The following is an 11,701-nucleotide window of genomic DNA, read 5'->3' as shown; positions in this document are numbered from 1 at the left end:
GGGAGGACTGGAGGAGAGTTGGAGAGGAATCGTCTGGCTCTCCGTGTGGCCAGAAGTCACGCTGTCCTTGATGCGCCCCGTCTGAAAACACTCTCCCATCGTACCCACCTCCGGACCAGGCAGCCCAGCTTGGAGAGCTGGTCCATGTGCAAGCGCACGAAAGGTGGCCGTGCCTGCTTATTCGGCATTCTCTCCCCAGAGCCCGGCACATAGTAGATGCTCAAGAAACACGCGTCGAGGACGCTGCGTTCTGCCTCGCTCCGCCGGCCCTTTCGCCTCGTCACCTTTGCGGTCGTGGCTCTTGGTGTGGGGTACGATGAAGAGGCTGCGCACAAAGGCGGTGCGTCCACATCTTCTCCTATCTATCTCTCCAAAAGGGATCCCTCATTATGAGTCAAGAACGGTCTTGGCGAGCAGATGACGGAGAAACTGCTCGAGTTAGTGCAGAATTAGGGACGGGTCCCATCGGCATCTTCATTACCTACAATAACGTGCTAGGACGTAATGTCCGAGGCCAGACAGGGAGACCCACCACCAAACGAGGCAGGAAGAGCATCTCTGGAAATACCCCCGGAAATATCGTGGACTTTGAAAGCGAGACTTTCTGGGGCACGTGGCTCTCCTGTGGGCTCCAAGCACCTTGCTCTTCTTTGCGACAGAGATCGGAGAGATTAGGAACTTCGGCTCTGAGCAAGTTTCTTCACTACTGTGTGTGCCTCCGTTTCCCTATCTGTAGAATGACAGTAATGTTAGCACATGCCTCTCTGTGAGGATTAAGTGTGTCAATGTGGGTAAAGTCTTAACGGGGCTTGGCACACGGTAAGTGCTCAACAGACATTAGGCATTTTTATCATTGTTTTCCTTGTCTGAGTGGAGCCACGGAGAAGCTGCCAGTCCCTCCGCCTTCTTGAGAGCCTCTCCTGGGCTTTTTTGTCGCTGACGATGTTGGCAGCACTCAAGCTCTTGTGTGCAAGGACCAGGGGGGCATGTCAGCTCCGCTCGGCTCTGACCTTTGCATGCAGCTGGCTCTTGTTCACCGAGGCTCTTTTATGAGTCACTTTTCACTGTACACTGTCGACAGAGGACTTGTTTTCCAGGCCTCCTGACAGCAGGCTTCAGTTCTCATCTCCTGAGCTGCCGTGAAGTTTGAAAAGGTTAGAGAGGGAAGTGGAAGGTGAGGCGCATATAATGGAAAAATGTAAGCTGGACTGTCGTGGCCCGACTGCGCTCTGCCCCTCTCGGTATCCATGCTGGAGGAATAATTGCTAAATGGGGGTGGCTATGCCCATTCTGTCTGCAGCTCTCCTTCTTTGCAGGAACCACTCTGCTCCAGCCTTGTGGTTCTGGGAGAGACTGTCAGTCATGACACTCACGCCCCTGGAAGAGGGTCATGTGATCCAGGATGGCCAATCATAGAGCCCCAACCTCCTGGTGGCATAATTCTAGAAAAGGGCATGTGACCCAAGGTGGACCAATCAGATTCTTCTTTGGGATTAGCCTTTGGACTTTGGGAGATGGGGGCCCTTGTTCTCTCAGACTTGGTGGGCCGGGAGGAAATAAGCTTGGGACCTTTGCCTGTTATGTGGCTAGAGACTGAAAAACAGAAGCAAGCAAAGCTAATCGATGGGTAAAGGCCGTCTTGATGATAGATAACCTTCCAGCTCCAGGATATAGCCATGCCCAGAGCCAGTCTTTGAACTCTTCATTTTGTGATCCCTTTTTCGCTTAGGCTATTTTGGGTTAGGTTTCTGCAACTTGAACTGAATGAGTCTAACACTGTAAGATTTATCGAGCATTTACCTTGTGCCGGACACTGCGCTAAGAGTTTCGTAAGCATTGACTGATTGATCTTGGGTGAGTCACTTCACCTCCTGGAGACTTCATTTGCTGGTAAGTAAAATGAGTATAATATTATAAGAATAGGATTGTTGCGAGGCTTAAGTGAAGTAAAGCATACAAAGTGCCTGGCATGTAGTAGGTCCTTACTAAATGTTAGTTACTTTTCTTGGACCAGGGAACTCTGTGATGGATATCTTTGTGGGTGCTTTTGGGAACAGTTGCCTCTGTACTTCCCAAAATGGAGTCGCAGAATCAAAGGGTATGCACACACAGCACCAAACAGCTCTCCAAAAACATGCCAGTTGTATTAGTTACCTGTTGCTGTGTAACAAGTCACCACAAATTCAGTGTCTTAAAAGAACATACATCTATTATGTTGCCATTTCTGTGGGTCGGGGAACCAGGCATGGCTTGATAGATCCTCTGCTTCACAGGCCGCAATCAAGCTGTCAGCTGGGGCTGGAGTCTCATTCGAAAGCTCGACTGGGGAAGGATCTGATCCCGAGCTAACTCAGGTTGTTGGCAGAATTCACTTTTTCCGGAGCCATTTACTGAGCGTGTCCCTTCTTCACTGGTGTTGGTTAGAGGGCTGTATGCAGTTTGTTTGTTTGTTTGTTTTTTTAACCACATTGGCCTTTCCAACATGAACTGTGCAAGCCAAGAAGGCAAATAGAGACAGTCTGCCAGCAAGATGGGAATCACCATCTCACGTAATCACAGAAATGACATCCTATCACCTTCGCTGTGTTCTGTTCATTAGAAGCAAGTCATGGGTCCCGTCCACACTCGCAAAGAAGGGGGTTACACAAGGGTGTGATTGGATTGCCAGGAGGTGGGAGGATTGGGGACCAGCACATTTTCCTTTTATAAACTCTTTGTGCTCTTTGTGTCCTGACTCAGGAATCTTGCTGAACCCAAGACCACAAGGACCTCCTTCCATGTTCTCTGGTTTTATAGCTTTAGTTTTTTTACGCTTTGGTCTGTGATCCACTTAGAGTTACAGTACTCGCCCTTTATCTGCAGGGGATCCGTTCCTAGACCCCCAGTGGACACCCGAAAATGCGGGCGGTACCAAACCCTATATATATTATGATTTTTTTCTTAGACGTACATCCTTACGATAAAGTTGAAGCCACTCTTTCTTTGAGGCCATTCTTAAGTAAAATAAGGGTTACTTGAGCACAAAGGCTGTGCTGCTGATAACCGAGACTAAGCGACTAATGGGCAGGGAGTGTATCAGCATGGATAGGTGTGAGATTTCATCACACTATTTAGGACGGCATTCCATTTAAAACCTAGAAATTGTTTATTTCTGGAATTGTCCACTTAACATTTTCAGACTGCCGTTGACCACAAGTAACTGAAACCGTGGAAAATGCAACTACAGATAAGGGCGGGCTACGGTAGTAGCTACGTAGCTACGTAGGCTACGGTAATTTTTATATGCGGTGCAAAGTAAGGATAGATGTTTATTTTTATTTTTGTGTATGATGGTCACTCGCGTGACGTAATTACAGTTGAAAACTACATGCAGCGTGATTGCAATTCTGACAGTAATATCCTTTGCGGTGTGAGCGCTTAGTAAGTGTAAGACCCTGGCTAAGAGTTTCACCTGCATTGTTTTATCCGTTTCTCACAATGACAAGACGAAGGAGGAACTAGTTTAAGTCTTCTCAATGCTACGCATCTGATAAGTCAGTACCCACCCATGACATGTTTTGTTACATTAACAAAGCAAGATGTAGAGTATTGCTTGCGATTTGTGTAAAAGGTGACGTGTGCACGGACACAAACATACACGTGTACAAAACCGTGTTTGCTTGCACAAAATAGCTCTGGAAAGACAAAGACATTGCTAAGCGTGGTGACCTCTGGGCCAGGGACCTGGCGACTGGGATGAGGAGAGGAAGGGAGATTTTTCACCGTATGGCATTTTGTACCTTTCGAATTTTAAAATTTGTGTGTTTCACAACTTGAGCCAACATGACCTACGTGAGAATAAATATGTCAAGTTAGAGAAAAATGAAAGAGGTCCTGGTGGTCTACTTTCAAAGCCCACACTCCTATTCACCATTCTGGCTCTATTTATCCTTTATCGCTTCACTTACCTTTGCCTCTATACTTCTACCCGTTAATTGAGGATTAAAATAGCACCTGCCTCATAGAATTGCTGTGAGGGCTGAGGCAACACAAGCAAAACATTCAGAAAAAAACCCCACACCAGAGAAAGCTTAATAAATGCTATTATTATTTCATTCATAGAAAAAAAGATTAGAAATCAATGTATCTTTATTATTAATATTTTCTTTATTATGTCATACGTATTCATTTTATTATATTAATACATATTAATAGAGATTTCTCTGGCTGTGGGATAATAGGCAATTTTGATTTTTTTCCCTTTTTCTCCTAAGTTTTTTTTTTAAAGTTTACGTACTATTTTTATACTAAACATTTCCACTCCTTCCCAGCCCAGACGATCCCAGGAGTCTCTGGTTGCAGGTCCTCTAGGGGTCTCGGGGGGTTCTATTCAGACTTTAAGTAACGGCCAAGGTTGCATAAGGCCAGGCTCGTCTGGTCTGTGTCTAGACGCCTTGTTTCCCTCGGTTCTTGTAGAAACGAGATACTTCTGAACACTGGAAAAATGTTTCTGAACAAAACTGCAGCGCCAGAGGGAGCGGAAGGAGGTAAGGAGGGTGGTTAATACATTTATACATGAATAGGCATCAATTATGCCCACTTCTCAGAGGGCAGACAGACACTCAGAGAGGTTTCAGACATGCAAATGAGTTGGGGCATGGAGATGACTAGCTGAATTGTTGAAGCTTCCAGTTAAACTACTATTTTTGTCTCGATGATCTGAAATGACAGGGCACACTGGCCTGGATTGTCGTGGGGACAGCCGCTGTCTGGCTTCGGTCCCCCGCATCACATGCCTCGACGTCACTCTGGGGAGGAGCGGTGGACAGTGGAGTCAGATGTCCTGCACTTCGGTCCCAGTATGCCCTATTTCTGCCCCAATCGCAAATGCAGTTTGGCTTGGGGTCCCCGTTTTGGGACGCCTTCTCTGTTGCTGGCCTGCTCTTGACCTTCTTCCCACAGTTGTTTTTTTTTTTGTAGCAGAATGGAGACCAGACCCCACTTTGGGGACCAGACCCCACTTTGGGGACCAGGGTTCAAATTCCTACTCCTTTTGTGACTTTTGTTACTTTACTTTTCCTCATCCTTAAGTTGGGGGTGATAGCGAGTCTCTACTTTATTAGGGTTTGTGCTGGGCGGAATCATGGCACCCCAAAGATGTTTACATCCTAATTCCCAAAACGTGCTACTGTGTTAACTTCACATGGCAAAAGGGACTTGGCAGATGTGATTACGTTAAGGATCTCAAGATGGGGAGATTTTCCCAGGTGGGCTCAATGTGATCACAGGGTCTTTACCAGAGGGAGGCACAAGGGTCAGAGAGACAAGGAATAAGGACAGAGATCAGAGAGGAGAGAAGATGCTACACGGCTGGCTGCCTATGAAGGTGGAAGAAGGGGCCACAGCCAGTGAATGCAGGCGGACTCCGGAGGCTGGAAAAGGCAAGGAGATGGGTTCTTCTCAGAGCCTCCAGAATGAATCAGCCCTGCCCACACCTTAACGTCAGCCCAGGGAAACTGACTTCAGACGTCTGACCTCCAGGACTAAAAGAGAATAAATGTGCATTGTTTTAGGCCACTCTATTTGTGATAATATGCCATAGTGGCCATGGGAAACTCATGCAGAGCTGCTGTGTAGATGAGATCCTACCAACAGGACAAGGGGTGAAGGTCAGTGATTGGGGTGGAGGCGGTCGTGGGAAGGGCTCTTTAAGTCAGCACGCCCCAAACTGTAGTTGTCATCAAATGGTATGATTTTGACCGTGACTGCATGTGCTACACTGTGTTGCATGGATTCTCTTCCTTTTCTGTGTCCCTCAGGACACTGTGACATCCTCGGAGGAGAAAGAGACCTGGTCCTATTCCTGTTGGATCCTTAGTGCCTGACATACAAAAGCTGCTTAATAAATTAGTGCTTGTCAGGCTGAACAGAGATGGCCCTCGTCTCGTGTTCAGTGAGGGCTTGAGTGACGGTACCCTTTCTATTTCGGGGTCCCACTTTCCTCCTCTGTAAGCGACTAGGCTGATGCTATGGTTTCTCCCAGCTCTATGTGCCTCTGGCCCTCCCCCAGCCTCTACTGAGCTGTGGTAGGGAGAAGGAGCAAATCTTTCACAGTCTTTTGTTACAGATCCTGGCTGAGGAAGAGGGTGACAGTGTCTCCAGCAGCAGGCAGTTACAAGGGAACATGACCTTGAAGATCTGGCTGGCTCTGGACCCACTCCTTGTCATGTTCAGAATCTCAATCGGTGAATTTTCAGCACAGTCTTTGCCTGCTCCAGCCTCGGAGGACTGTGGGGAGGTGGCTGGAAGCTGGTGCTGGACACTGATGTGGCAATTCTGGCACTAGCTCTCTGGTGGTACGCTGTCTCTTGGGAGCCATAAACACTTTTACGGGGAGAACCGGGGTGGGCTGGCTGCTGTCTGGGACGTCAGATCTAATCGTTCACATTCATACCTGGTACTGGCAACAGCTCTGTATTTGGAGCCAGGTCTGTCTGGGTTTGAATGCCAAGTCCGTGACCTTGTTGGGTCAAACTCTGAGCCGCTGTCAGGTTTTGTAAAAACAGGGACACACACTAATAGCCGGAGCTAATGTTTACTGGCTGTTTCCATGGGCTATCTGGACTCTGCTCAGAGCTTCACAGGTGAGATTCCAGGTCATGTCCTCACAATCCCAAGGTCAGGATCATCTTAGACCTCTGTACAGAGGGAGAAACGGAGGTTTGGTGAGGCTTTGGACTTAGCCAGAGGTCTTAGGCTAGCACTGTTAAGAGGGTAGAGGTCAGGTTAATTGGTGGTTTACCTGGTGGTTACCACGAACCCACAACAACAAAAACAAAAACAAAGGGACACAAGGAAACTTTTGAAGGTGATGAATATGTTTATTATCTGGTTTGCAGTGACGGTAACACAAATGTCTACATACGTCCAAACTCACCAAGTTGTGTACGCTAATTTCGTGCATTTATTTTTCTGTCTACCAATTGTACCGATTATAAGGCTTGGGGAGTGGGGAGCATATTTTTCTTGTAGGATTGATGTGAAGATTCAGCATGTAAGCTGTCCCCAGAGTAGATTCCCAGAAGAGGACTTTTACCAGCCCCTTTCACAGACGAGGACACAGGCTCGGAATGGGGAAGCGATTACTTCTGACTCTTTCGGCAGGCCAGTGGTGCTGGAACCCAGGTGTGCTGGCTCCCGGTTCTAGCTCTTTCTCTACTGCATTGCTTCTGGAAGCAAATTCTCTCTGGCCAGAGGATTTTTATTCCATTTTGGGAAGAGGTTCCTTGAAACGAAGAGAATGCAGCTCAGCCTTCACCTCTTGTCATCGTGCCAGACATGTAATGGGAAAATTAGACCAGTGGGCTACTGATCCCTTTTCATTCTAAGATAATGATGTCATGTAGGATATGCAGAATGACAGCTTCTCTAGATGTATCCAGTATACGGATGGAGGTTTTGCATGTAAATGGTTATGCACAGGCCGGGTCCGTGGAGCCCAGACGGCCAGTTAGAACATGATGACATCATGAGACTTAATAAACAGAGACTGTTATCTCTCTAGTGAAGCAATCTTAATAACTGTACAGTTATCCTGGCTATATGTCTAAAGCCTAGAGTTGGTCCCTTACGGGCTTACCACGTAAAATAAGCTCTGTGCTTGCAAAAAGAGACTTGTCGGCAGGATTCATTTATTAAATCAACAAATCTTTGTTGCACATCTACTGTGTATCAGGCACTAACCTAAAAGCCAATGAGATGCATTGGATAGGACCAACAAAATTCCTGTCTGCATTTGTTCACGCTGCGTTCAGTGTGAACCCAAAGATGGTGGCTTAAACAGATAGGGATTTATTTTTATCTTCTAACAAGAATTCTGGAGGCAGGCAATTCAAGGATGGAGCAGCTATTTGACAACACTATCAGAAACTCAGACGCGGTATCTTTTGTTTTTGCCACCTACGAGTAGGTTTATCCTCATTGTTGCAAGATGGCTGCTGTACTTCCAGATATCACATCTATATTCCAAGTGGACCCCAAACCTTTTCCTCCTAAGGAGGAGCCCTTTTTTTTACCCCCTTGGGGGAGGCCTTCCCAACAGGATCTGCTTACTACCTCATTGGTCAGAATTATGCCATGTGGACACCACTGGCTTGAAGGTGTCTAGAAATGTGAAGAAGAAGATGAATCAGAATAGTGTTGAATGAAGCATCCTATAATATCTACCATCCTGCCTGATATCCAAAAGGGCAGACAGGCAGGTAGCAAATAACTTCATCATTGCATAATAATTTATTACTATTAAGACAGAATATGTCTTAGGTTGGGTTTCTTTTGCGTTAGACCCTGAGATAAGAATTTGAGAAAAAGCAGCATTATTTGGGGGTGATCCTAGGACAAACTTGTACAGGGGTGGAGAATTGAGATGGACAAGGGAAGGAAATCAGTATGACATGTGCCATTGAGCATGGGGCTCAGCCCCACTGGGGACATTTGGGGACAGAATAGAACACACCTCAGAGCTCGCCCCTAAGGGGTGAGATAGATGGGGCCATTTATCCTCCAACTCCATCCATCCTTGTGCTTTCCTGGGTGCAAGAAATCTCTGATAACTCCAGCTTTCTCACTGGGGGTGGGGTGGGGTGGAGTGGGGCAGTCCCTATGTGGAGAGCCACAGGTGTGTGTAGTAGGATGCTGTAGCGTGAGCTGAAAAGTTGAGTGCCCGAGGTGGAGCTTCAACCACACCCGAATCAGCCTTTAACTTTAAAGTATGGTGTTAGCCAAACCCTTTATGAAGAATTTTAAAGTTGAGACCAAAAAATAAAAATAAAAAAAAAGGAGGGATAAGAATGTTCTAGTTAAAGGGAACAGCATGTACGAGGGCCCAGAGGCAGGAAAGAACTTCACTCATTCAAGGCCTGAGTACGTGAGGCTGGCGAGCAAAGCAAGGCCTTGGGGATGCAGAGTGGCACAAATCCAGATCGCACTGATCAGAAAATAGCGTTTTTTTCTTTTTTGCACGATACCCCTATGCTTCATAATGAACGGTAGATAACCTTTCTTCCTCATATTCTAACATCTTCCCTCCCTTCCACCCTCCGTTTCTTTCTTTTAAAATATTTCCTCTTTCCATTCTTCAAATGCACTGCCCCCTCCACCGTTTCTGAAAACATTTTCCACGTATTTGAAGAATACCATAGGTGGGACTCTGCATAAGAAATAAAGTACTTTTATGCCCATCATCTCATCCTCACAATGCCCTTTTGGGATTGGTAGGTATGAGCACCCCCATTTTATCGCTGAGGAAACAGGCTCAGAGAAGAGAGGCAACTTCTCCGGGATCACACAGCCTGTAAGATGCTGACTTAAGACTCAAAGGCAGCCTCTGTAATCCCTGTTGAACGTTGTTCTCCACCACTTTGGTACCCAGCGTGGCGCCTGGTGTGGCTTTCGTGCTGGATGCTGTGGCTCGTTTGGATTCTGCCTCAGGACCTTTCTTCCCTGCCTCTTCAGTCGACTGGCTGAGTAATATCATCTGATATTTGATGTGCTCTACCCTTTCCCAGATTCATTGAAAAAGATTACTTTCTGTTCTTTTTAGAGTGAGTGAGCACGATTCAGGTAGATTATATTAAAATCCTTCGGAAAGACAGAACGATCAGAACCTACAAGGTTATCTATGCAAAGGATGCCTGGAAGAGGGTCTCCTTATGTAGATGAGGAAAGGGACTCAGTGAAGGGACATACATATGCTGGGCGTAGGGGGCATCTGCTGTTTTTGTCTGCCATCGTCTCCTCTCCTGGTTTGGGGACTGATACCTTGGTTTTCTTTGGAAAGCCAGATAGGTTTTCTAGACAAAATACAGGGCACTCAGTTAAATTTGAACTTAAGATTAAACAACAACAAAATAAACATTTTTTTTTTGTATAGGTATATCCCAAATATTGCATGAGACATACTTATACTCAAAAGTTATTCATCGTTTATCTGAAATTCAAATTTAACTGGAGGTCTTGTATTTTTATTTGCCCCACCTGGCGGCCACGACATATCTCAGCTCGAAATATTAGGGTGGGACTGAGTTCCAGGAGTGGGAAGGTGATTCGAGACTGGCCAATCATAACATTCCATCCCTCTGAGACATAGAAATTGGTTCAGAGATGGCGACATGACCAAAGACAGGTAAACGGGCATCAATTCTGGAAATCTGGCTAGCGCCACTGAAGAAGAGATTCTTTCTTTTTGTTGAGGTTGCTAAGCCATGAAAGGCAGCCCCTGGGGTCCAACAACTGAGAGTCTGCTTAAAGAATGAAGCCAAGAGAGAGGAAAGCAATTGAGAGAGAGAACGAGAGTGAAGACATTAGCTCTTAAAGACATTATTGGGGGTCCTGGGACCAGCCACATTGAATTTTACTTTCATCTAAGCGCCCCGATGTTGATGGAACAGTGGAGGACTGTTCATGACGGTGCAAGTGAAGATAACAGCCACAGTGTGACGGAGTTGAAAGCAAAGCCATCCGCGGTGATGATTCTAAGATCAATCTTCGTCGAGACGGTGGTCGAAGGGGTGATGGAGTAGAATGGTGTGCAGAGTCAAGGGGAGGACGTGTTCTTGCTGGTGATAGCTCTGTTGAGGGTGCTGCTGCCGCCGCCGATAACGAAGGTGATAACGAAGATGTGATGACGAAGATTAAAACGGCGTGGGTAAGGGAGAATAAAATAATCAGGAAAAGGATAATTCTCAACCCACATCTCTCCCCAAGTCCTATCACTTCTACCCACCTCGATTCAAAAAAATTATTCACTTCGCTTCCTGTCCACTATGGCCACCGCCCTAGCCCAGGCCATCAGCTTCCACTGCACCACCTTCCTAAATGGCTTCCTTGCTTCCCTTCCTGTCTCTCTCTAGTCCATGCTCCTCACTGAAACTGGTAGGGAGACTGAGCTTTTCTTCAAATGCAAATGAGAACGTTTCACTTCTTTGCTCCAAACCATTTAGTGGCTTAGACTAGAATCCCAATTCTTGATCATGGCCTCAAGACCCACATGACCTGGCCCCGATCTGTACCCCCAATATCATTTTTCTGTACTTGCTCCTCTGTCACTATGTTCTAGCCTGATTTCTCTTCTTTCAGTTATTTTAGAATGTACCAAACCCTTCATATAAGCCATCACCTGGGCATGAAATGCCGTTACATTTTGCATGTCTCAAGGTCACTTTCCTGGATTCTGAATCTAAATGAAACCTCCCCTTTGTCATTTTCTCGCATAGCTTCCTGTACTAAGCACATTTTGTTTAATAATTCTCTTCGATTCATTAACTTTTGAGTCTTGGCACAAGGTTTTTTTCTTTTTTAAGAATGTGTCTCAGAAGCACCAAGATTTTGATCTCTTGGCCATAAGGGCAGACTCCAGGGACCTTTGGTAGCTGCAGCCCCTGAGGCTGATCATCTCCAGCATCTAGAAGCTTCTTCCAGTTACCCTTGTGCCATATGAATATGATTATTTTCTCTGTGTGCCTTGAGAAGCCTGGAAGGCCTACACCTTACACTTCTTAAGAGCAGGAGCAGTGTTTGGACATACTACATAGTGTCTGGCACACAGTGGCACTCAAGAAGTATGTCTTGAAAGAATGAAAGGTTTTATGGTGGTGAAGATGGTGGAATAGATAAGGGCGATGGTGATGGTAAAGAGGAGAATGGTGATGGTGGCGATGATAAT

The 11,701-nt window shown here is 46.2% G+C and overlaps 1 protein-coding gene across 2 annotated transcripts in view; it reads left to right on the top strand.

The window, feature by feature from the left end:
* The first annotated feature begins 1,110 nt into the window (after nt 1-1,110).
* The window catches only part of TMEM114 (transmembrane protein 114), a 23,939-nt gene continuing 13,348 nt past the window's right edge, over nt 1,111-11,701 (top strand). The window contains exons 1-2 of one of the 2 annotated variants that reach the window (XM_039885293.1): nt 1,111-1,890; nt 6,107-6,224. In XM_039885293.1, coding sequence (XP_039741227.1) covers nt 6,164-6,224 — 61 coding nt within the window. In that variant the 5' untranslated portion in view covers nt 1,111-1,890; nt 6,107-6,163. Of the gene's footprint in view, nt 1,891-4,455; nt 4,527-6,106; nt 6,225-11,701 lie in introns of both variants that reach the window. The other variant, XM_039885294.1, reaches the window with a different exon arrangement.

The sequence above is a fragment of the Pteropus medius genome, unplaced genomic scaffold (genome assembly GCF_902729225.1).
Source record: "Pteropus medius unplaced genomic scaffold, Ma_sr-lr_union100, whole genome shotgun sequence".
Taxonomy (NCBI): Eukaryota; Metazoa; Chordata; class Mammalia; order Chiroptera; family Pteropodidae; genus Pteropus; species Pteropus medius.
The sequence above is the reverse complement of the archived record's forward strand: the minus strand, read 5'-3'. Positions and strand labels throughout refer to the sequence as shown.